This window comes from Mauremys reevesii, linkage group 9 (genome assembly GCF_016161935.1).
Source record: "Mauremys reevesii isolate NIE-2019 linkage group 9, ASM1616193v1, whole genome shotgun sequence".
NCBI classification, from domain to species: domain Eukaryota; kingdom Metazoa; phylum Chordata; order Testudines; family Geoemydidae; genus Mauremys; species Mauremys reevesii.
Window position 1 is genome coordinate 51,567,463 of NC_052631.1, and position 22,696 is coordinate 51,590,158.

Here is a 22,696-nt window from a genome sequence, read left to right on the forward strand (position 1 = left end):
CTGTTGCGAAAAGGTTCTTTAAACTAGCAAAGACAATGAAATCCAGTGGCTGAAGATGAAGTCAGTAAAGTATGAACTGGAAATAAGATGCTATTTTTTAACTGTGAGGGTAATTGAAATTTGGAATTGCCATCCTGAAACAAATTCCAAGACTCTGAAATTTGGTTTTGTCCCAAATTGGTATGAAAATTTAAAATAAAAAAAATTCATTCCATGAAATATTCTGAAACAATTTCCTTTGGATAAGGTTGAAATGTTTCATCATAATGGAATCATTTCTCCTTATATGTTATGCCTGCCATTGAGAGAGCACAGAGACACTTCCTCAGGCACCACAGAGAGGGTGGGCAGGAAGCAAGGTCTGAGTCCCACATCGCTTCATGCTGAGGTGCAGAATACACCAGATGTACCTGGGAAGCTGTCTCAGATCCCCCTGCCCTGGTCCCATTGGGGTAGGATTGTGCCTCCTTGTGGCACAGTTCCTCTAAACATCTATATAGGGTGGCATGTCTCTGTTCTGCCCCCTATATCAGCCTATCACAATCTAACCCTTTCTTTCCCCAGGATCAATTAGATGCAAGGCAAAACGGTGGCCATATGATTTCCTACCACTAGATGGTGACAGCAGCACAAGCTTTAGGGCAGGGGTAGGCAACCTATGGCACTGGTGCCGAAGGTGGCATGCGAGCTGATTTTCAGTGGCACGCACGCTGCCTGGGTTCTGGCCACCAGGCCGGGGGGCTCTGCATTTTAATTTAATTTCAAATGAAATTTCTTAAACATTTTAAAAACCTTATTTAATTTACATACAACAATAGTTTAGTTATATATTACAGACTTATAGAAAGAGACCTTCTAAAAACATTAAAATGTATGACTGGCACGCAAAACCTTAAATTAGAGTGAATAAATGAAGACTTGGCACACCACTTTGGAAAGGTTGCCGAACCCTGCTTTAGGGCATGGCCAGTGGAAGAAAAGCCATTCATGAGACTACTCTGGGAGCTGAGCATCCCAGACATGCTAGGCTGTTGTGTCTGAGCTGGTGCAGGGGGGCCAAGAGAGAATGGTGGGGGTTCATGCCAAAAACAACCCCTTCAGCGGGGATCTGCCTTCTCTTGGTACCTGTATGTGCACACATGTGGCTAGGCTGTAGTGGGAGAGAGGGAAAGAGAACCATAGCAGAGCTGTGGATAACTGTGGGTCTTGTGTGCTGAGTCTCTTCCAATGGGATGTCTGTAGAACCCCCCCTCCCCCGGACTATGGCCCCAATCTCTGGACTGGGAACAGCTAGGGGCAGATCTGCCTCCAAAGGGAGTAGGAGATGCTGAGAGTTGTAGCCCACAGCACTCTCTGAGGGCAAAGGGAGAATGGCAAACAGAACTCTTGCAAGGACCCCAGGGAAAGCTAATCCTGCTGGTAAAAAGGTTAGAGGTAGAGTATATAGAGGGCCAGTCATTTTGGGGTTTTATTTTATTTAACATTTCCCAGAAATGTAACAATGTTTATTACTACAACAAAAAATGGTAAAAATCGGTGGAAAAATGAATAATATTTTTCCTGGATAAATATCAGGGTTTATTTTGGTGGATGGAAGGAGAGGGGGAAAAGGGTATTCAGTAGATTAATGCTTTGGTGAATGGAATTCAATTTGGTTTGCTGTAAAACAAAAAGAGAACTCAAAACACAATGTTACCTCTGAGTTTAAGAAAACAATACATCTCTAATCCCCAAATAAAACTTTTCATTTGAATAAGCAGTTTACTGTTGTAGACTTAGAACTATTAGCCTATAAATATTTACATTTAATAACTGGGTCACACCATTTGCAGCGCATATGCTCAGTTTCATCCTTTTCTCCAGCTTTTGTTTTTTAAACTTTTGAATACTTCCTTGTGTTCTGAAATGTATTCTGATACAGATTTTCATTTGCTTCCCATTTTAGTGTGTCGGATCTTTAAACTATCTGCTAACAGCTTGAAATCTGTACGTGGTGGGTGTGAGATCCATCAGTACATTCAGAGGCTCACGCACTTCATTTATTTATTGTGTGGATTTTCTAGACTAATACATAGCCATACTTTAACAGGAAGTTTTGCATATACACACAGACTAATGTATTATCGTAATACATCTCACGTAATGTGTTGTATTTTCTTAATAAAATAAGTTATTTTTTATATATTCGGATGATACAAAAGTAGGGTGAATATCAGAGAAAAAGAATAATACTTTTTGCAAAACCTGAGATTTTTTTGGTACAAAACCGTTTAAATTGAAAATGAAGGGGCTTAAGTATATACAAACACCTGTAACCCTCACAACAGCTGTGCTGAGTGCTCAGTCCTCTCTTCATCTGCTGGTGGAAGGTCACTATCTGGACAGATCTTTTAGGGGGCCAGAGAAAGTGCTAGCCACATATTTGTTGTTCTAATAGATGTTACTGATGGAAAAGCCGTGTAAGGTCACCCAGTCCATCTCCTTGCTAATGCAGGATTGCTTCTGCCAGTGCATTTACTAGTAATTTTTCCAGGATAGCTGTAATAGCCCTGAGCACTGGAGGTTCCACCATGTCCCTTAGAAGACAAGTCCACACTCTAATCCTGTATGACATTTATTGTTCTCCCATCTTGTGGTTCTTCCTCAGCCAGCCATGAGTTTTCAAAATGGATTGTCAGTGGTACAGTATGTTCCAGAAATAATCCCTTTAATACTCTAGTGTCATGACCAGAGCTTGGGCAGTCATCCCTACTGGTCAGAGCAGGAGTCAGTGTCAGGGGTCAAGGGTCAGAGCTGGAATTATAGTCAGTGAATCAAGCCAAGGATCACAGTCAGAGCTGTGATCAGGAGCAAGGCAGGAGGGAAGAGCTCAGGAATCAGGCAAAAAGTCAGGGTCCAATGAAGTAGTAAACTAGGAATTCACTCAGCTGCTTAGATAACTTCCTGTGCCTCCTTCTGGCTTAAATAGCACAGCTGGACCAATAAGTAGTGACAGTCGCTCCTCCAATCAGGACACCTGTGGTCCATTGGCCATCAGCCCAGTAACTAAAAGTATACAGCCGGGAGGTGAAATTTGCCTGTAGGCTTGGGTTCAAGACCCATGGATCACCCAGATTAGCTGATTTGTATGGGTATGTTTACACTGCCCACCGGATTGGCGGGTAGTGATCGATCTATCAGGGATCGATGTATCGCGTCTTGTCTAGCTTGATCCTCGAGCGTGCTCCCTGTCAACTCTGGAATTCCACCAGGGCGAGAGGCGGAAGCGGAGTTGAAGGGGGAGCGGTGGCCATCAATCCTGCACCGTGAGGATGCGAAGTAAGTCAATCTAAGTCGATCTAAGATACGTCGACTTCAGCTACGCTATTCTCGTAGCTGAAATTGCATATCTTAGATCGATTTCCCTCACCCCCCCAGTGTAGACCAGGCCTTCATGTTCAATTTTTTTTCCTTTATGTGATCTATATATCAATGGCCATTTTTACTGTCCTTACTTCCTAACTGTTCAAATTATTGTGTAATTCCTTGCTAAAGCTAGGTCTGGGTGAAATTTTTCAGACAAGCTTTTATGGTCAAAAATGCAGATTCAGGTTGACTGAAACATTTTGCAAATGTTTGCTGAATTTGCCAGATTCTGTTGGTCTGAAACAAACAAACAAAAAATCAGAAAATTTCATTTCTCTGTTTTCTAAATGAAATGTTTCAATATTTTTATTCAAAATTACTTTTTGTTTTGACCTTTACTTTAGTTTTATAAAAAAGATTTAAAAAAATAAAAAAAGAAACAAAACAATGTGTTTTGGATCAAATGAAACATTTTGTTCAACTAAAAATCCAAAGGTTTTGTACTTTTTCAGTTTGCTGAAAATTTCAAAAAAATGTTGTTTCAGATCAACTTGAAACAATTGTTTTTTTGTTCAGATACTGAACTGGTGGGTTAACAAAGGATGTCAATATTTCAGCCATAAAACCAGTGTCCTCATCTCACAAGCATTACTACCCTTACCCCATCCCCGTTTGTTGCATTCATTGTAGAAATTTAAGGCCCAGTTCTGACCTTAGCTACATGGGGACCAGCCCCTCACGTGGTGTAAACTGGTGCAATTCTAGTAAAATCAATGAAACTATGCAAGTTTACAAGAGCCGAGGGCCTTCTTGAGAAATCTGCTAGTGCACAAGAAATTCACAGGATGATTTCACTGTACTATCTGTGATTTGTGTTTGTGCTAGAGATTCAGACCGGGCCTTTTACAGGACTCTCAGCTACTATAACAGAAACTATAAAATACAGGCTAAAAAGGATTCTGTTTGCTGCCAGTCAGTCGTTGGAGGCAGAAACTAGCAACTACTTGTAATTTGAAAAGTTAGATATCTTGGATTGTACAAAAGAACAGGGCACCATTCTGTGAGCAGATGTTCCCAACCGGCATGGGTCGGACAAATGAAGCAAACCTGTGGCCTTTGTTAGAGCAAGAACAGAAAGCCATGTGAATTGGCTCAAAGGGCAGCCTAACAGCCTTTTCAGGGAGAGTGATCTAAACAAAAGGCACAGCTGCTAGCTAATTCTTGTGGCTGTTCTACCAGGATTACATATGATTTAGTATGGCTTCAGATTATAAAATAGGCCTAGATGGACCACAATCTTCTCCCAATATTCCTGCATGTAAATCTATATATATATTGTCACTCTCAGGATGTATTGGCTCCAGTACAGCAGTGCACGTGAAGTGTTAAAAGGGATGTCTTGGGTAGTCATTATATAGGATACAGGACGATAGCCAATACATAATAACACCTCTGTAAATCACCCATCCTAGTAATAACCTCACCTCTCTTTCTGGTAGCTTTCATTCTGCTTCATAATGATGCGATCATATTGACTATGTCTGCAGCAAAGAAAGGTATCTTCATTGGATAAAGACGGAATTTGTTTCTAGGTCAGGGTTGAAGTAAATCAGTTGGAACAGTATATTAGATCATAATTGATGAGCATGAAGTCTGGAAGGTCCCTGTAACTCACAGCAATGCATTGGCAGAGCAGCAAGACAAATTTATATTGCTCCCCTGAGCAGAGCACTTCACCACTATGGGAAGAGATAATTAATTTCCTAATTCTCGCCTCCTCTCAGCCTTCGTAAACAACTACCAATAAAATGGCACTTTCCGAGCGGTCTGTTCTCCCCCTCAGTGCATACTCATTGAAGTTGGCAGGTGTCACGCATGTATAGTTGGGGCTGAGGTATCACAGTGATGGGCGCCTTAGAAATACATGACTAGGTAGATAGACGGGTAGGCAACCAGCCTCCCCATTTGGATCATTTCCGTATCAATTAATAGTAAAGAAGATTTGGTAACCAGGCTTTAAATAGGGGAATCCCCAGACGGTGTAAAACTGGTTCTAGGTCACACCCACTCTTGCTGCCCTGTTACTGGGGGTTGTTCCATGGGTAGTGGGCATGGCCAGGACATGTTTTGCTCCGCAGAACAGCCTCTTGGGGACTTTTTGATGCCAGCATGAGTCAAGGCAGCCCCAGTTCAGCTACTGCCTGACCTCAGCGTTGGGGATGATGGTTGAAAGATGGTTGAAACTCACTTGTGCTGTTCCCGTCAGGTGCACTGAGGACAGCTCTGGTGCCCTGGGGTATCTAGTCCATTCTGTTTTGTTCTTATTAAAACTCCTTTAGTTTTTCATGGCTGTTCTGATAAGACTTTAGTTTTTTCCTCTCTTGGTGACAGACCTTTTGAAAAACTCAAGTAAAAAACATATGGCCTGATTCTCCACCACCTTTTACCTTATGTAGACATCTGTACCTGTGCCAAGTGAATGTAGAGTGGGGATTAATTGCTACTACCAACCTGATTTGGGAGTGTCTTACTCCCATTTTGGATGGGGTAAAAGAAGGAATGAGCAGTGAGAATGAGACCCATGTTGTATGTAAAGACCTTTGGGGGATGCCGTGTTGGGAAGCACTGGCATGGTATGTCTACCCAAAAATGAGGAATTCATTTGTGTCTCTAGTTCTCCCTTGATCTCTCTCAGCAGTACTGTACCAACTACACAGAATAAGTGTAGCAGACTCCAGAGTATTTAGTTATGGGAAGAGGTGCAGGTGTGTTCAGGAAAGGTAATGCACCTCATAACTTTGTTCAAAGCGGGTTGCCCTACACTTGACCAGCAGTGACTGCTTAGGTCTGGCAGAACAAGTGCTTCTAAAGGACAAAAGCTCCTATCTCTTGCCTCGCCAACCAAAAAACACATAACCCTACCCAGCGAGAGCGAAACTGGACTATCTTGCAAAAACACTTTGAGCAAACAAAGCCGCTGAACGGGCACCATCTGATAAGAGCAGCTGCATTTCTGGTGGCTCAGTCAAGAGGACTTGAGTGTTCCTGTAAGGTCTACGGCTTCATCAGCGCTAGCTCAGATCCTGGCCAGAGGGGAGACACCATGTCGACAACAATATGCCAAGTGATGGGCTTTGTTGTCTCATCTCTGGGTTTTGCTGGATGCATCGCGGCCACTGGAATAGACATGTGGAGCACACAGGACTTGTATGACAACCCAGTCACAGCTGTGTTCCAGTATCAGGGACTCTGGAGGAGCTGCGTGAGGCAGAGCTCAGGCTTCACAGAGTGCCGGCCTTATTTCACCATTCTTGGGCTACCAGGTAGGGGCAAAAGATGGACCCAAGTGAACCCCTGTAGTTTTCTTGAAGGATAAATATAATACAGTTTTCACTGAATAGCAGGAGCTGATATTTTAAAGCGCTTTGTAAGGCGGGAAAAATATCTCCAAAATACTTAGCACATGAATATAACAGCACATGTATGTTGAATTACCATAAATAATAATCTTGCATGGCAAATATTACAGAATGTTGCATATTTGTCTGGTACCTATATTATTGTCCTCAGTTAGAAGCAAATCAGCATAGCTCTGTTGATGTAAATAGAGCTACTCTGATTCAAATCAGCTGAGATTCTGGCTCTTTGGATTTAAACACATGAAATGGTGGATAAGAGCTGTTCAGTTATTTCATTTAACTGTTATTGGCTGATCATATTGATCATTTCCAGCAAGAAACCAGTGGAAACATTTTTCCCCCAAAGGAAAGAGAATATCTTGAATTTTCTTGTTGAGAAAGCTGGTGCTGAATAGTGGGCATAGAGGAATTGGAGTGCAAGAGAGTATTTTTAATGATCCTTTTTTCTACATGGAGTTTTACTGGAAGGTTGTGATTGGCTGATTGTTTTTTATTTTGGTTTTGGTTCTTCAGTCATTTTTTTTTAATTGGGACAAACTGATCAAACTGATTTATAGCCTTTAAGGCATCTCATCTAAAGCTAACTTGGTTGGTTAGGGACAGGTGTATGAAAGTTTCTGTTAAAATACGGCATAGTCCACATCCAATTGGATTATTTGGTTACCATGTTATTTATCCTGGGGCCTGATTCTCTGCTGCTGAGCCACTTGCATAATGATTTATATCCACAAAAAGTGAATACAAATTTGGTGCAAAATCATTCTGATCCAGTGGCATTTTACAGTCACTTTGCCCAGGTGTAAATGTGCAAGGCAGTAAAGAACTCGGAGCAAGGTTGTGAGAGGGGTCAGTAGCAAACTCAGGAACATTGAAATCAGGGTACAATCCCTATAGCCATTTTGTAAACAAATATCCAGACATTTTACACCAGAGAAGTCACTTCTGCCTTTGAGCATTTTACAAAGCATTAGCATGCACTGAGGCTGGATCAACATTAAAATGAATCGGAATTACCAGTATGATTGTCCATTACTTTATGCAGTCATTTACACCTGTGCAATGTGGAATAAAAAATTAATACTGTGTCACTGATTCAGTGGCATTTGACACCCATTTTTCCTTGCATAGGTGCAAATAACTGCCCAGGTTGCAGAGCTGTGGCAAATCACGGCCTTTTGTGTGCATATTGACACGTGTAAAGAAGAGAACAGATCCTAGTGTTTCTTACCTGTTCTGTCCATTTTGATGACTGACGTGATTCGTCTCTGAGAAGTCACCAGACACTGTACAGTTGAAGACAAACTTTTTTGCTTTTGTGTTTGTTGCTTGATAAAGTTCTGGGCATCTCTCTAGAGATATGATTTAATAAATACACCTGTGTTCACTCTGCATTATGACTGGTACACAATGCATTGTCCATTTTGAGAAAAAAGCATTTGAAGCTAACTGTCCTGGAGTTGCTTTTATTTTAATAAATGTCTCTAACAAATCTGTACATGACTAATTATGGTTTAAGACAGAAATATATTTTCCCTTAGCAACAGTGATGATCAGGTTTGACTGCGTTGATTTATCATTGACAAGATCCAGTTCTTAATTAGATTACTCTTTAAGTAACGTTGTAATAAGTAGAGCCTGTCAGGAACTTTTTGATGAAACACTTTTTTGTAGGAAAAATGTCCATTCATTAAAACCAAAACTTTTTGCAGGAAGTGGTCAACTTTGACAGATTTCCTGTGTCTACATGTTTGAAAAAAAAGTTCTGTTTTTCAGTTTGAAATGACTTTTCATTTAGAAATTTAAACTAATTTATAGTAAAATAATGAACACAAATTTTAAGGGTTAAAATCAAAATGAAACATCTGGAAATTAATAAAATTAAATATTTTGATTGACGTGATCTGACTTTTTGGGATTTTTGGTTTGTGAAAGTTTTGAGATTTTTGACATTTCATCCCAATTCAAGTTGGGAATCATTTTTCAAAATTTCAAAAATTTTTGCAAGATGGAAAACTTTGCCACCCATCTCTAGGAATAAGAAAATATATTTAACAGTCTCAGAAAGGTCATATTGCAAAAACAGGTCTGATCAGTATTATTTTCCATAGTGCATTGCTGAAATGTAAAGTTGGAATGACCTGGCTTTAATTTTTTTTTAAAAGGTCATAGAAATCATAGAATCATAGAACTGGAAGGGACCTCAAGAGGTCATCTAGTCCAGTCTCCTGCACTCAAGGCAGGACTAAGTATTATCTAGACCATCCCTACAGGTGTTTGTCCAACTTACTCTTAAAAATCCCCAATGATATCCATATTCTGGTCATTTTAATTGGTAGTAGGGTTCCATTTTCATGTCTGTTCTGGTAAAATTGCATTTGTCCTTATTGAATTTCATCCTATTTACTTCAGACCATTTCTCCAGTTTGTCCAGATCATTTTGAATTTTAGTCCTATGCTCCAAAGCACTTGCAACACCTCCCATCTTGGTATCGTCCACAAACTTTGTACTCTCTATGCCATTATCTGAATCATTGATGAAGATATTGAACAGAACCAGACCCTGAACCGATCCCTGTGGGACCCCACTCGTTATGCCCTTCCAGCATGACTGTGAACCACTGATAACTATTCTCTGGGAATGATATTCCAACCAGTCATGCACCCACCTTCTTGTAGCTCCATCTAGATTGTATTTCCCTAGTTTGTTTATAAGACAGTCATGAGAGACAATATGAAAAGTCTTACTAAAGTCAAGATATACCACATCTACTGCTTCCCCCACCATCCACAAGGTTTATTACCATGTAAAGAAAGCTATAAGGTTGGTTTCACATGATTTGTTCTTGACAAATCCATGCTGACTGTTATTTATCATCTTATTACTTCGAGGTGTTTGCAAATTGATTGCTTAATTATTTGCTCCATTATCTTTCCAGGTACAGACGTTAAGCTGACTGGTCTGTAATTCCCTGGGTTGTACTTATTTCCCTTTTTATAGATTGGCACTATATTTGCCCTTTTCCAGTCTTCTGGAATGTCTCCTGTCTTCCATGACTTTTCAAGGATAATTGCTAACGGCTCAGATATCTCCTCAGTCAGCTTCTAGAGTATTCTAGGATGCATTTCATCAGGCCCTGGTGATTTGAAGACATCTAACTTGTCTAAGTAATTTTTGACTTGTTCTTCCCCTGTTTTAGAGTCAGATCCTATCTCATTTTCACTGGCATTCACTATATTAGATGTCCAATGGCCACCAACCTTCTTGGTGAAAACCGAAACAAAGAAGTCATTAAGCACCTCTGCCATTTCCACATTTTCTGTTATTGTCTTTCCCCCCTCATTGAGTAACAGGCCTACTCTGTCCTTGGTCTTCCTCTTGCTTCTCATGTATTTGTAGAATGTTTTTTTGTTTCCTTTAATGTCCCTAGTTTGTTTAATCTTGTTTTGTGCCTTGGCTTTTCTAATTTTGTCCCTACATACTTGTGTTATTTGTTTATATTCATCCTTTGTATTTTGACCAAGTTTCCATTTTTTGTAGGACTCTTTTTTGAGTATTAGAACATTGAAGATCTCCTGGTTAAGCCAGGCTGGTCTCTTGCCATACTTTCTATCTTTCCTATGCAGTGAGATAGTTTGCTTTTGTGTCCTTAATAATGTCTCTTTGAAAAACTGCCAACTGTTTTCAATTGTTTCCCCCCTTAGACTTGCTTCCCATGGGATTTTACCTACTAACTCCCTGAGTTTGCTAAAGTCTGCCTTCTTGAAATCCATTGTCTTTATTGTGCTGTTCTCCCTCCTACCATTCCTTAGAATCATGAACTCTACCATTTCATGATCACTTTCACCCAAGTTGCCTTCCACTTTGAAATTCTCAACCAGCTCCTCCCTATTTGTCAAAATCAAATCTAGAACAGCCTCCCCCCTAGTAGCTTTCTCCACCTTCTGAAATAAAAATGTGTCTCCAATACATTCCAAGAACTTGTTGGATAATCTGTGCCCTGCTGTGTTATTTTCCCAACAGATGTCTGGGTAGTTCCATTCCATAGCTCTGTTGCAGTCACATAGACAATGGTCACTCTCAGTAGCACTATGCTGATTTACACCAGCTGGGGATCTGGCCCATCATGTGTTCTCTAACACACTCCATTTCAAAAGACAAGGGACTTGATCCACAAAGAGGCCATAGGCTGAGCTGAGGAGGAAATGCTAAGGAGAGTGGAGGAGCCTAAGCTCCACCCTTCAAAGGGATTTATGCCAGAAGGAGGTGAATGGAAGGACTACAGTTGTGCCTGGCCACTATTTGGGATAGAAGAGAATGAGGTATCTTGTTCTCTCTCCCACATACCTTCCAAACCCATGTGGGGTGCGATATAACTTAGTGCATAATAATTCATTTTTTCTTCTGTTGGCATGAACAATGTATTTGAAAAACTCATGACGTCAGTCATCCCCTAGCAAAGCAATGTCCCTGCCTGCCTGGTCTTCTGCAGCTCAGCTACTCAGGGACAGAGCTCTACTGCTGTTTTTAAAATAAAGGGCTTACCACCTCAAGGGAGTCAATTCCTTAACTCTAGCCTCAATCCTCCAGTCCATGCTGGACTTCACTGAGAGATTTTTTTCTCCACAATGATTGCAGGGTTGGGACTAAAGCATTTTGAAAGAGAGCGAGATCCATGGCTGTACTCTGGCTGCTTCACAGCATATCAGAGGCACACAAAGCAACTGGAATGTACCAGTTTATCTGATCCAGAATGTGCTAGTGCCGTCTGAGAATCAGAGCACCCCTCCTATCATCTTTCTTGCACCCAAATATTGTAATCTTGTATAGGACATTTGTAGGAAGTAAAAGGGTGTCTCAGGGGAGAGCTTATCACTCCCTGAGAGGAAACCAGAGCTATAGATTCTATTCAATAGTGGCTTACTCAGAGCTATGGTGTATTAATTTCATCGGTTGTCACTCAGCCAGCAGCACACACCTTGCTTGGTGATATCACAGGCTATTTCTACTCTCACTGAAACCAAAGTGGATGAAATGAAACTTCAGCCTTTGTAAAGAAAAATGAGTAAAGGAACATTGTGCTTTTCTTCTCACTGCTTCCTCCTGCTCTGCACCAAATGTTTTGTGAACACCCTTTGGGTCTGATAACACTTATCCATCAGCCTCTTGATTTCTGATGAATAATAATGAAATCACACCTCTGTGCTAATGAATGGGAGGCTGAAAATACCTGGTTTGTTAACACTTGTTATCAGCTGATAAGGACATACTTGATGATCAGAATGAGTCATAGCAGTAATAACCTGGGATTGTCACTACAGCTCAATCCCACTGAAAGCCATGGTTATTTCAGGTTGGGTCTCTCCATGCATTCAGTGCTGCTTGTCATGTTCATCTGTAGGTGAGTTACTGCGCCAAGCTGATAAAGCTATTGGTTCTACCCAAACATGAGGTAACCCACCTAATGCCAGGGAGATCTGATGTTCTTCTACATGGTCCCCTGACCACCTCCCCATCTAACATGGATCAGGGGGGTAGGGCAAGGCTAGCGGAATTGCAAATATTTCCCTTTCACTCCTGTCCAACTTGTTCTTCAATGTAATTTTTCTAAGGTAGCTATGTCAGGTGTTCTGTGATTGTGGGACAAGAAGTTGTCCTGGTGGTATCAAATGTGAAAAGAATAATTGAAAAAAGGCTACCTCAAAACTCTCAGAAACACGCTTTAAAAACGTTCAAATCACCAGAGAATGGCACTGAAGAGAGTGTCCTCTGTACTATCGCTTCACCTCTGTGCAATGCCATATAGTTCACTTCTGGCTCTTTTCCATACAGTACCTTCTTCCTCACTGTCAGCTCATATACACCATCAGTCGATGGCCATTCAGGTCAATAGGAGTCTTTACCACATCCAGCACCAGCTAGGGTGACCAGACAGCAAAAGTAAAAAATTGGCATGGGGATGGGGGGTAATAGGAGCCTATATAAGAAAAGACCCCAAAATTGGGACAATCCCTATAAAATCGGGACATTTGGTCACCCTAGCACCAGCTAGTAGCAGCCCACAAGGAGCAGCACATGAGCTGGGAACATCCAGAACACAGTATCCCTCCAGCCACTCCCCCTTCCTTCACTAGGCTCACTCTGTGTGCTGAGCCTAGGACATGGAGTGGTGTAGAAGACGCTTATTCCAGCTCTGTGCCAGATGAGAATACCTGCATACCAAGAGAATTCCCAGCTGATGAGGACTCTCATCCTCTTGGTCATGTAGATACCCTTGCTCTTGCAGAAACACAGGTATTCATACCCATAACAGCATTGACATAAATAGAACTCAGTCATTGGAATGTTCATGGAATGAAAAAAAGAGGCACAAATGTACCAAAATCAAATCACAAATGGTACTTTACAAACATATTTGTGACTGCATCCTCCCATTATTTGACCATCTCTGTTACTCTGACACCTTCTCATCTCTCATGGGGTCTTTAACAACTGGTATGGACACTGGCACAGACATTATTGCCAAGAAATGTCTGCAGCCAAGTGTTAAATTGTGGATGAGATGAAATAGATGCCATTTCATTAGAAAGACTTCTTGATATTCAAAAATCATATCCTTTTTTTCTCTGCTTGATAGAGAGGCTGCTTGAGGGATGTTAAGAGGTGTTGCTATAGATTATTCACAATATGTTGGGTTACAGTTTGGAACCAATGTACAGTAGCTTTGTATGAGAGCATGTGTCAAGTCTTCAATCTGCTTTTCAAAATTTGTTTGCTCAGTTGAAGCCTTCTGTAAAAAGGGGTTGTTTGTGGGATTTCTCAGCATTGGCATAACTTTCTGAATAAATCACAAGCTGCTACTCTTTGCTCACACGCGCACTTGCCATGAGCAACATCTGGTACCAACCAAATCTGCTTATCTCATTGCCAGCTAGTGAAATAAACATGGCACACTCCTTTGGCTTATTGTAAGAAAACACCAAAGAGAATAAAGCCACCGCGAGGTGGCCATATTTCTTTTTATTGCATTTTTAAAAATTGTTATACCTGGTTAATCCTTAGCTTTGTCTCTGGATCTCCAACAATGGAGCAAGTCCAATACCTGAAAGACAGTGGACCTGATTGTTCCCCAGGCCCTGCACCTTGTGTTGCCATTCACACCCATGAAAAGTGAGTGTGAAATCCTAACTTCCTGATTTTAGTCATACTTTGCACTAGCCTTGCACAGCTGTAAATAGAGACACTAGATCAGTGGTGGGCAACCTGCGGCCCACGGGCCTCACGCAGCCCATCAGGCTAATCTGCTGGTGGGCCACCAGACAGTTTGTTTACATTTGCACAGCCACCCGCAGCTCCCAGTGGCTGCAGTTCACCGTTCTCAGCCAATAGGAGCTGTGGGAAGTGGCACTTAAAATCTTGAAATCTGTCGGCCATGGGCTCCACTTCCGCAAGCCATTCATAATCTGCCCCATGCTGTCTCACAATTTGTTTCAATTTCCACCTGTTTGAATTTAATTGAATATATAAAATAAAGTACATTTCAAAACAAAACATCGTTTCAAAATGAAATATCACAACTTTCTGTTCCCAAAATGTTCGACATTTTTGTAACTGTGTTCCAATTTTTTTTAAGTAAAATTTCACCAAAATCAATAAATTTTCATGAAAAATGTTGGTTTTGTTAAAAATGGCATTTTCTAATGGAAAACTGTTTTGACAAAAAAAAATTCCAACCAACTACTAACATTGTTTGACAAGAGGGAACCCTGTAAATGGTAAAGATAAAGATGCAGATTTGCAAAGGTATTTAGGTGCTCAAAGATGCTGACAGGCCCTTATCTGCCTCATTGGTGTCTAAACACCATAGAAATCTGGCCCAAATTCCATTTAGAGCTAACTGGACCATTTGTCATGTATCTATGGGCCAATCTCATTCTTCCCTTGCTTCTCACAGTGTGGGACAGGAAGCTCACTCCTATGTGGAAGCTCACCTAGAAGGTCAACATGCCAGGTTCAGAGTATGCTCAATGGAAATAGTTCATAGGGGTATAGATTTAACATCTTTCCTTCTGCATATGAAAGGACAGCCTCCAGTGCTACTCAAGAAATGATTGTTTCCCCTCACCCCAGAAAAATGCTTTCATTTTCATAAATATTTTTCTTTGAAAATGTAAAGATTTTTCTTAAAAAAATAAAAAACCCAGAGCTGAAAATATTTCAGTTTTTGGCAACTGAAAAGCTTAAAATTTAAAACAAAAAGTGTTCAGTTTTTTTGGCTGCTAAAAACAAAACAAAAAATGTTGGGTTTTGGTTTATCGATGAAAACCTAAAATGGTTTGACAAAAACAAAATTTTGGGGGTGAAAATTTTCATTTTTGTTGAAAAGCCATGTGCCTTTGAAAAAAAAAATTTGATGGAAAATGTCTGTACAGCTCCATCAGCTTCATCATGGCTCTCAGCTCTTGTCTGAGAATTCATGTGGTTGGAACATCAATGCCTGCTGTGGGCCATGTTGGCTGTCCCCAGCCTTCCAGCCACAGCCTGGACTATACCCCCATGTTATGTAGTCAAATGTTTTTCTCCTTGACTTGTTTTGCAGCAATGTTCCAGGCTGTGAGAGCACTAATGATCGTGGGCATCGTCCTGGGTGCCATTGGCCTCCTTGTGTCCATTTTCGCCCTGAAATGCATTCGGATTGGCAATATGGAGGACTCTGCAAAAGCCAACATGACTCTGACCTCCGGCATCATGTTTATTGTGGCTGGTAAGTCATTGTGCTCTACACAATTTCTTCTATTATGTGCAAAGCTCAGCCAGCAGCTGAATTTAAGATTGAGGAAGTCTTTGTAACACAAAAAAGCAAAAGGACAAATACAGTCAAGATGCACAGGGAATGAATGTTTCAGAATTGAAAACTGCAGTGCTACCAACTCTGGCAATATTTCTGGTGTTTTTATTAAGGCCTCAGCTCCTAGAGTTATGTAAATATATGAGAACCTCAGTTTTCATTTAATAAAAAAGTAAGTTTCTAGCCTTCATGAAGATGGAAAACATGAAAATGTGAACCCTAAAAGCTCAAAAACCAGACAAATAAAAACAGCCCAGAAATTACTTTTAAAATTTCATGATTTTAAGACAGTTTCATGATTTTTGAATACTTGGGATTGCCAATAAAATCCAGTCATGCTTGTCTTCCTCATGTGGGCAATCCCAGAGGTTCTAGTAACATGACTTGCATGAATAAATAAGCAGAATTTACCTCTGTATTTGCACTAAGCAACCAACCGTGAAAGTGGTGATGCCTAAGGGAATTCCTTCATCACAGATTTACCCACAATCCAGTGCAGGTGAGTAAAGAAATTGAGTCCATAGTCTCACTGAAGCATCATTCTGGAATGATTCAGCAGGATTGTTGTAAGAAAGACTCGAGAAGTAATTCTTCCACTTTACTCCGCGCTGATAAGGCCTCAGCTGGAGTACTGTGTCCAGTTCTGGGTGCCATATTTCAGGAAAGATGTGGACAAATTGGAGAAACTCCAGAGAGAAGCAACAAAAATGATGAAAGTTCTAGAAAACATGACCTATGAGGGAAGACTGAAAAAACTGGGTTAGTTTAGTTTGGAAAAGAGAAGACTGAGAAGGGGCATGATAACAGTTTTCAAATACATACAAGGACGAGGGGAAAAAAATTCTCTTTAACCTCTGAGGATAGGACAAGAAGCAATGGGGTTAAACTGCAGCAAGTCCAATTTAGGTTGGACATTAGGAAAAACTTCCTAACTGTCAGGATTGTTAAACACTGAAACAAATTGCCCGGGAAGGTTGTAGAATCTCTGTTACTAGAGGTTTTTAAGAACAGGTTAGACAAAAACCTGTCAGGAATGGTCTAGGTTTTACTTAGTCCTGCCTTGAATGCAGAGGATGGGACTAGATGACCTATTGAGGTCCCTTCCAGGCCTTCACTTCTATCATTCTATGAAGGCCTGATTTCTGCAATGCTTACTCAGGTTGAGCACTTACTCAGGCAGGTTGTCCCAGTGACCTCAAACAAAACAGTTCAAGCTTGTACAATATACACTGTTTGGATGAAAGAAAGGACTTCATATAATGTGGCTTCATTTTTGCATTTAAAATATATATAAATTTTAGCCTCTGACTTCACAGGGATCAGAGTTAGGCCAACAGTGAAAGTCTGTGCAAATCCCACCCACCCATATATTCTACATTTATGAAATCACTGAAAGACAATGACTGGAAGAGTTATCTTATCTAAAATACAGGCAAGACCCCAGCTACCATGTGGCATATTAGAGCTGGTGAGCAAAGTCAAAAGGAAGGATTGTCCAATAGTTAGATCTAGCCTAGCCTTCAGGAGACCTGGCTTTGATTCCTTGCTGTGCTATAGACTTGCTGTGTGACCTCAAGTAACTCTCTGTAAAATGGGGATTCTTGCACTTCCCAAAGTCACCAGGCGCTGGGAGGATAAATGCATTAAAGACTGTGACGTGCCCAGATACTAGGATAATGGGAGTAATTTGATACCTAAGATGGAAACATCACTGATTTCTGTGGTCCTGGCTCCTCAGCTGGATAAAGGATAGGTGGGGCTTTTGGAAGGTGTCAGAGTCAGTGTTGCTGGTTGGCAAGCAGGGGACTTTTGAGGACTTTGGTAATGTGATGGGTTTGAGTTTTTTCCTTCCTGTTTCGGGACAGGGATATCTGTGACTTCAAATTTGCAAGAGGGATGTTTGATTCCACATTACCAACCCCAGAAAACTTTAATAGCTGCTATTTGTGCCCTTTTCCAATATCCCAATGATTGTGAAATGATTTTTTCCCCATGAAAAATTTTAATGACAATGAAAATTCTCTTTGAAGTTTTTCATTGAAAAACCGAAATCTCAAAAACAGAAAAAAGGTGGTTTTCAGCAATCAGAATTTACATGTCTCAAAATGGTTTTCCATTGAGAAAAGGTTGAACAGAAAAAATCTACCAGCTCTACTAGAGAAGGTTTTTTGGGGTAGGGGAAGGAAGGGCCGGGTTGTAACGCATGCTTTGATTCTGGAACACTCCATTATGGAGCAATTTACATGGAAATCTGACAATTCTTAGTCTCAATGGTCAGGGCTGGCTCTACTGTTTTTGTCGCCCCAAGCAGTGCGCCGAATTGCCACCGCTGACGGCGGAGGCAGTCTGTGTGCCGTTAGGGCAGCACGCGTGTTTCTGCGGCAGCGGCAATTTGGCGGCAGCTTCTGTCTTCGGCCAGAAAACAGAAGTTGTGCCGCCCCAGACAGCTGAACATAGAAGCTGCCGCCGAATTGCTGCCACCGCAGAAACACACGTGCCGCCCTAACGGCACACGGACTGCCCCCACCGTCCGCAGCGGCAATTCGGCACACTGCTTGGGGGCAAAAACACACAGACTGCAATCGGAGTGGTAGGTAGCACTTTACTCCTATTTTTTCAGAATTATTTCATTTGAATGACTCCCTGACATATAAGGCAGTGGAGAATCTTGCTTCTAGTCCCATATTCTCTCTGTTCCCAGGTCTATGTGCTATTGCCGGAGTGTCCGTATTTGCCAACATGCTGGTCACAAACTTCTGGATGTCAACAGCCAATATGTACCAAGGATCGATGCAGACCATCCAGACAAGGTAACCTTCTCCTCTTGTGAAGAGCAGTCAGTGTGAGATCGATATAGCTCAGGAGCAGAACGGTAGCATTGGCATGTGGTAGCCACAGCTGCCCAGAATCAATAAGCATGTAGTGATGGTATCTAGTCTGTGTTTTCAGATCAGTTCTGATGCTATGGCTAGATGGATTTATCAGGCCAGATCTTTAGCTGTGATGAGTGCACAGTGTAACTTTAAACCACCCTTGGGGTCCCCTGATATCAGGTCTACTCTATCCAAAGCCAGTTCCCCAAGCACATACTCAACCTTCTGTAACTTGTACCAGCTGCTAATGGTCCCCAGAGGCTATTACAGCAGCTGAGGACAGGGCTGCCCTGTAATGTCATTTTTCTAGTATGTCTGTAGGGAAGGGGGTATGATGTAGAACTAACTATAGTGGTGATATGTTACTTGATTGTTCCCCTACATGGGGTGGGATTGGGGAGGGGTGGAGGTCCTCCTGTGACTGGTTAATCCTGCTTTAAGATCTGATCGAAAGCCCAGTGTAGTTAATGGTAGTCTGTCAATTGCCTTAGTGGGCACTTTGAAGACTGAAATGAATAAACAAGCAACCAAAACAATGTAGCTAAGTGATGTCCATGTTCATGTAGCCAAACCAGAGAAGGAGGGAGAACGCATCCGTCCCCTCTACAATATGGACGACACTTGTGCAGCTGGGGTGGGATATAGTCACTCTCATTCCTGTTGGGACAGAGGGAAATCTGAAGGTAAAAACTATGAAAGACCTCTGCTAAGAGAGACCAACATGGTAGAAGAGAGGTCTTGCTCCAGGAGAGAATTCTGTATCTTAAATACACTTCAAAACAAATTGCATGGAGAGTTCTTGCACCCCCACAGCATTATGGGCCCTTTGTCTTTTTATTTTGTAGGTATACCTTTGGTTCAGCCTTGTTCGTTGGCTGGGTTGCTGGGGGCTTGTCCCTGGTAGGAGGTGTTATGATGTGCATTGCCTGCAGGGGACTGGTACCAGAAGAAACCAAGTAAGTCCCTATGCTTCTAAATTGGAAGCTTTGCTGGTAATGAAATAGTGTTTGATCGTGCACTAGGAAGTGATGGACACTCTTCTGCAGGGTTCATTATTTTATGGCACATCACAGATCTTTAGCTTAGATTACCTTGGCAAGCACTGGATGTGAAAAACTTATATAGCCCATGGACCAGGTGCACAGTAGCTGCACTCATATGGCACACCCAGGTTATGAAGAATATAATGATTAGAGCTTGGCAATTTTTTTTCAGAGAATAGTAATTTGACTGAAAAATGTATTTTGGGGGGCAAACTATATGCAAATTCAGGCTGAATTTTGGCATAGTTTGGCCAAAAGTTTTTTGTTTTTTTTTAAGTAAAAATATTTTTTTTGATTTTTTTGTTTTGAAACTTTTTGTTTCATCTTGAAATGTGGCCACTTTTTTAAATAAACAAAAACAAACAACAGTGAAAAACAACCAGAAAGAACCCAAATGAAAAACCAAAAAGTATTCATAATGGGTTCACAAAAATTAATTTTCTCAAGTTTTTCAATTCAGGATTTTTCATTTTGGCCCTGGAACTCAAATTATTTTGCGCTCAATTATTTGCTCAGCTGTAATCATGATATCTGTGGGCCCCCTAAGAATACAGACTACTTACTTGTATAGTGTTATTTACTTACATGAGTCACATGATATTGTTTCTCTTCCCTGACTGGGTGATATATATGTCAACAAGGGATGAATTGCGATTTTTACAATCAAACATACAATTCAAAATGTGCACTATGTTGGTTAGCTAACTTCGTTACATAAATTACAGCATGAGTTGCAAATTGTGTAACTTGTCATAGAACCTCTGAAGCCAAAGGAGCTAGGACAATTTACACCAGATGCAAATCTGCCCCTGTATGTTTCATTGTTATATTTTCAGTCTGCAATTCAAATAATCTGCAGGCCAGGAATTATTCATGGAAGAAACTGATGAAGCATTTCAAATAGGGTGACCAGACAGCAAGTGTGAAAAATCGGGACGGGGGTGGGGGGGTAATAAGAGCCTATATAAGAAAAAGAGGCAAAAATCAGGACTGTCCCTATAAAATCGAGACATCTGGTCACCCTAATTTCAAATAACAAATTTAAAGGAGAGAATTTTGCAATCTGTTTGTGGACATTTGGCACTCATTTTTGTCAGGGCCTCCAAGTGTTACTATAATACAAATAATAGGAATTAATAGAGTGCTTAATCAGTTGCATTAAATCCAGGAACTATCAGGAATAAAGTTCATAGCGAAGTGGATATTGGAGGTTGTCACAGAGTCTGCATTGCTGACATTGTATTTTATTTCTCTTTCAGTTACAAGGCAGTGTCCTACAATGCATCAGGACGGAATATCTCCTACAAGACTACGCCATATAAGGCTGGTACTGGCTACGAATCTGAAGCCAAAAGTAAAAAAATCTCCACATACGACGACACTGCTCGTAGCGATGATGGGAAACGCTCATACCCTTCTAAATATGACTATGTCTAGAAGCCCTTCAGGGGTCAAAGATACACTATCATTCTATAACACTTTGCAGTCCAAAAACAAACCAAAAAGAGTGCTCAAACAAGAGGCACATAGGCCTGTCTGTGAAAGGTTCACTCTTTCTTATTTTGTTTGGTTTACTGTGGTGAGGTGTGGGGCATTTTCATTGGTTGTTACTGTGACCTTGATTTGACTTTGTACTGGTGTCCCCAGTATGATGAGGTCCATAAAAAAAGCAGTGTGTTCTTCTAGTTGTTCTCATCCTTAAAAGAGATGGTTAGTATTTCAAATACAGCTTATGAAACCAAAAACATGGTTCTCCCATGCACCATTTTCTGTTTCTTTTAATTGGTTTACATTTCGATTTAATAACAGAACACAGCTGGAGTTTGCAATCCCATGTAAATCAATCATGATCACGTTTGTGTTTGTGACTAAAAACTAAATAGCACTGAGAGCAGGCATGAAAGGCCTTTGAAAGTTAGATTGCTAAACCCAAATGTCTGTGCTGACTAGTAACAAAAGGCAATTGTCTCCAGAAATGCTGGTGGCTGATCTTAATTACAGAGCAGTATGTAAAAACAGCACCACACCACTACATTCCCATCTCCCCATTCAATTTCACGCAAGGTATAGAGAGTTGTCTCTTGTTTTTTTCAGATCCTGGAGACCTTAACATAATCTCTAGTTATGGTCAGAGAAAGCGACAATGCTTTGCTTAAATGATAGTGTATCTTTGCCCTAGCTTTGTAACCCAGCCTTGCCCCAGCAGGTTAAAGAGACAAAAAAATCATTGCCTTTTGTGTTATATGCTGTGTGCTTTAATGGAATTCCAGTGGCCTTTCTTTAAGCATAGTGAACATAGATAGGCAGATCCCACATTTGTGCTTGGTCATCGCTTGTACCCAGACGCTTCCTTCTCTGGTACTGTAATGTATTATATAATGCTGATTTGGTGTGATATTTAATTTGATTTACCTTACTTAGACATTAGATGTAACCTGTGATACCAAAGTGTATTTATTTCCTCTGATCCCATCGGGGAATATACATAATCCATTGTTATTCCTAGGCATGGTATTTTCTGTGAGAGCTGAGAACCTTTGTGCACAACTGGTATTCCTGCAGATGTTATCTTTAATGAAGCCAGGGGAATTTCTCATTTAGAATTAATTAGAGTCACATTTGGACCAGGAATCCTATGGAGCATTAGATGTGTAACTCTCTTCACTGACATTACGGCTTCCTCGTATTAATTCTTCCCATACTGATTTGAATATTAACCCCTTAAAGGGTCACTATCATCTTCTCAGTGGTCAATTTGACAATACAATCTGCTTGAGTCATCAAGGCCAAGAGCACAGAAAAGGGACCTTGCTCAGTCCAGAGGATGGGAACAACATCTGTCACCTGAGCAAGTCTGACTCAAGGGATATCTTTGATGGGTCTCTGAACAGTGACTCCTTGGCAGAGTGAGGATCCTTCTCATGAGGGGCTTTGATGGTTTAAAGGGATAAGCAAAAGAGGGATCTTAAAAGCCCTTCCCTCCCAAGCAGCCATTTTGATAGCTATCTGTGATGGGATTTTGCTCTCGTTCTTGGAAACAGTCTGAGTTCTCTGTATCCACTAGCTTGTGAACGCAACTGAAATGGAACAGAAATGAAGGCAGAAGATTCCCCCAACAATTTGATCCTTTTAATGTCTGGAGGTATTGACAGCATCACCTTTCAACACAC

General features: G+C 41.0%; 1 protein-coding gene across 1 annotated transcript; it reads left to right on the plus strand.

The window, feature by feature from the left end:
- Nucleotides 1–6,448: 6,448 nt before the first annotated feature.
- CLDN18 (claudin 18) lies at nucleotides 6,449–20,963 on the plus strand. Its single transcript, XM_039489695.1, has 5 exons — nucleotides 6,449–6,668; nucleotides 15,362–15,526; nucleotides 18,312–18,420; nucleotides 19,329–19,439; nucleotides 20,786–20,963. Exons 1-5 carry the CDS (start codon nucleotides 6,449–6,451, stop codon nucleotides 20,961–20,963), a joined length of 783 nt encoding a protein of 260 aa, XP_039345629.1.
- The last annotated feature ends 1,733 nt before the right edge of the window (nucleotides 20,964–22,696 follow it).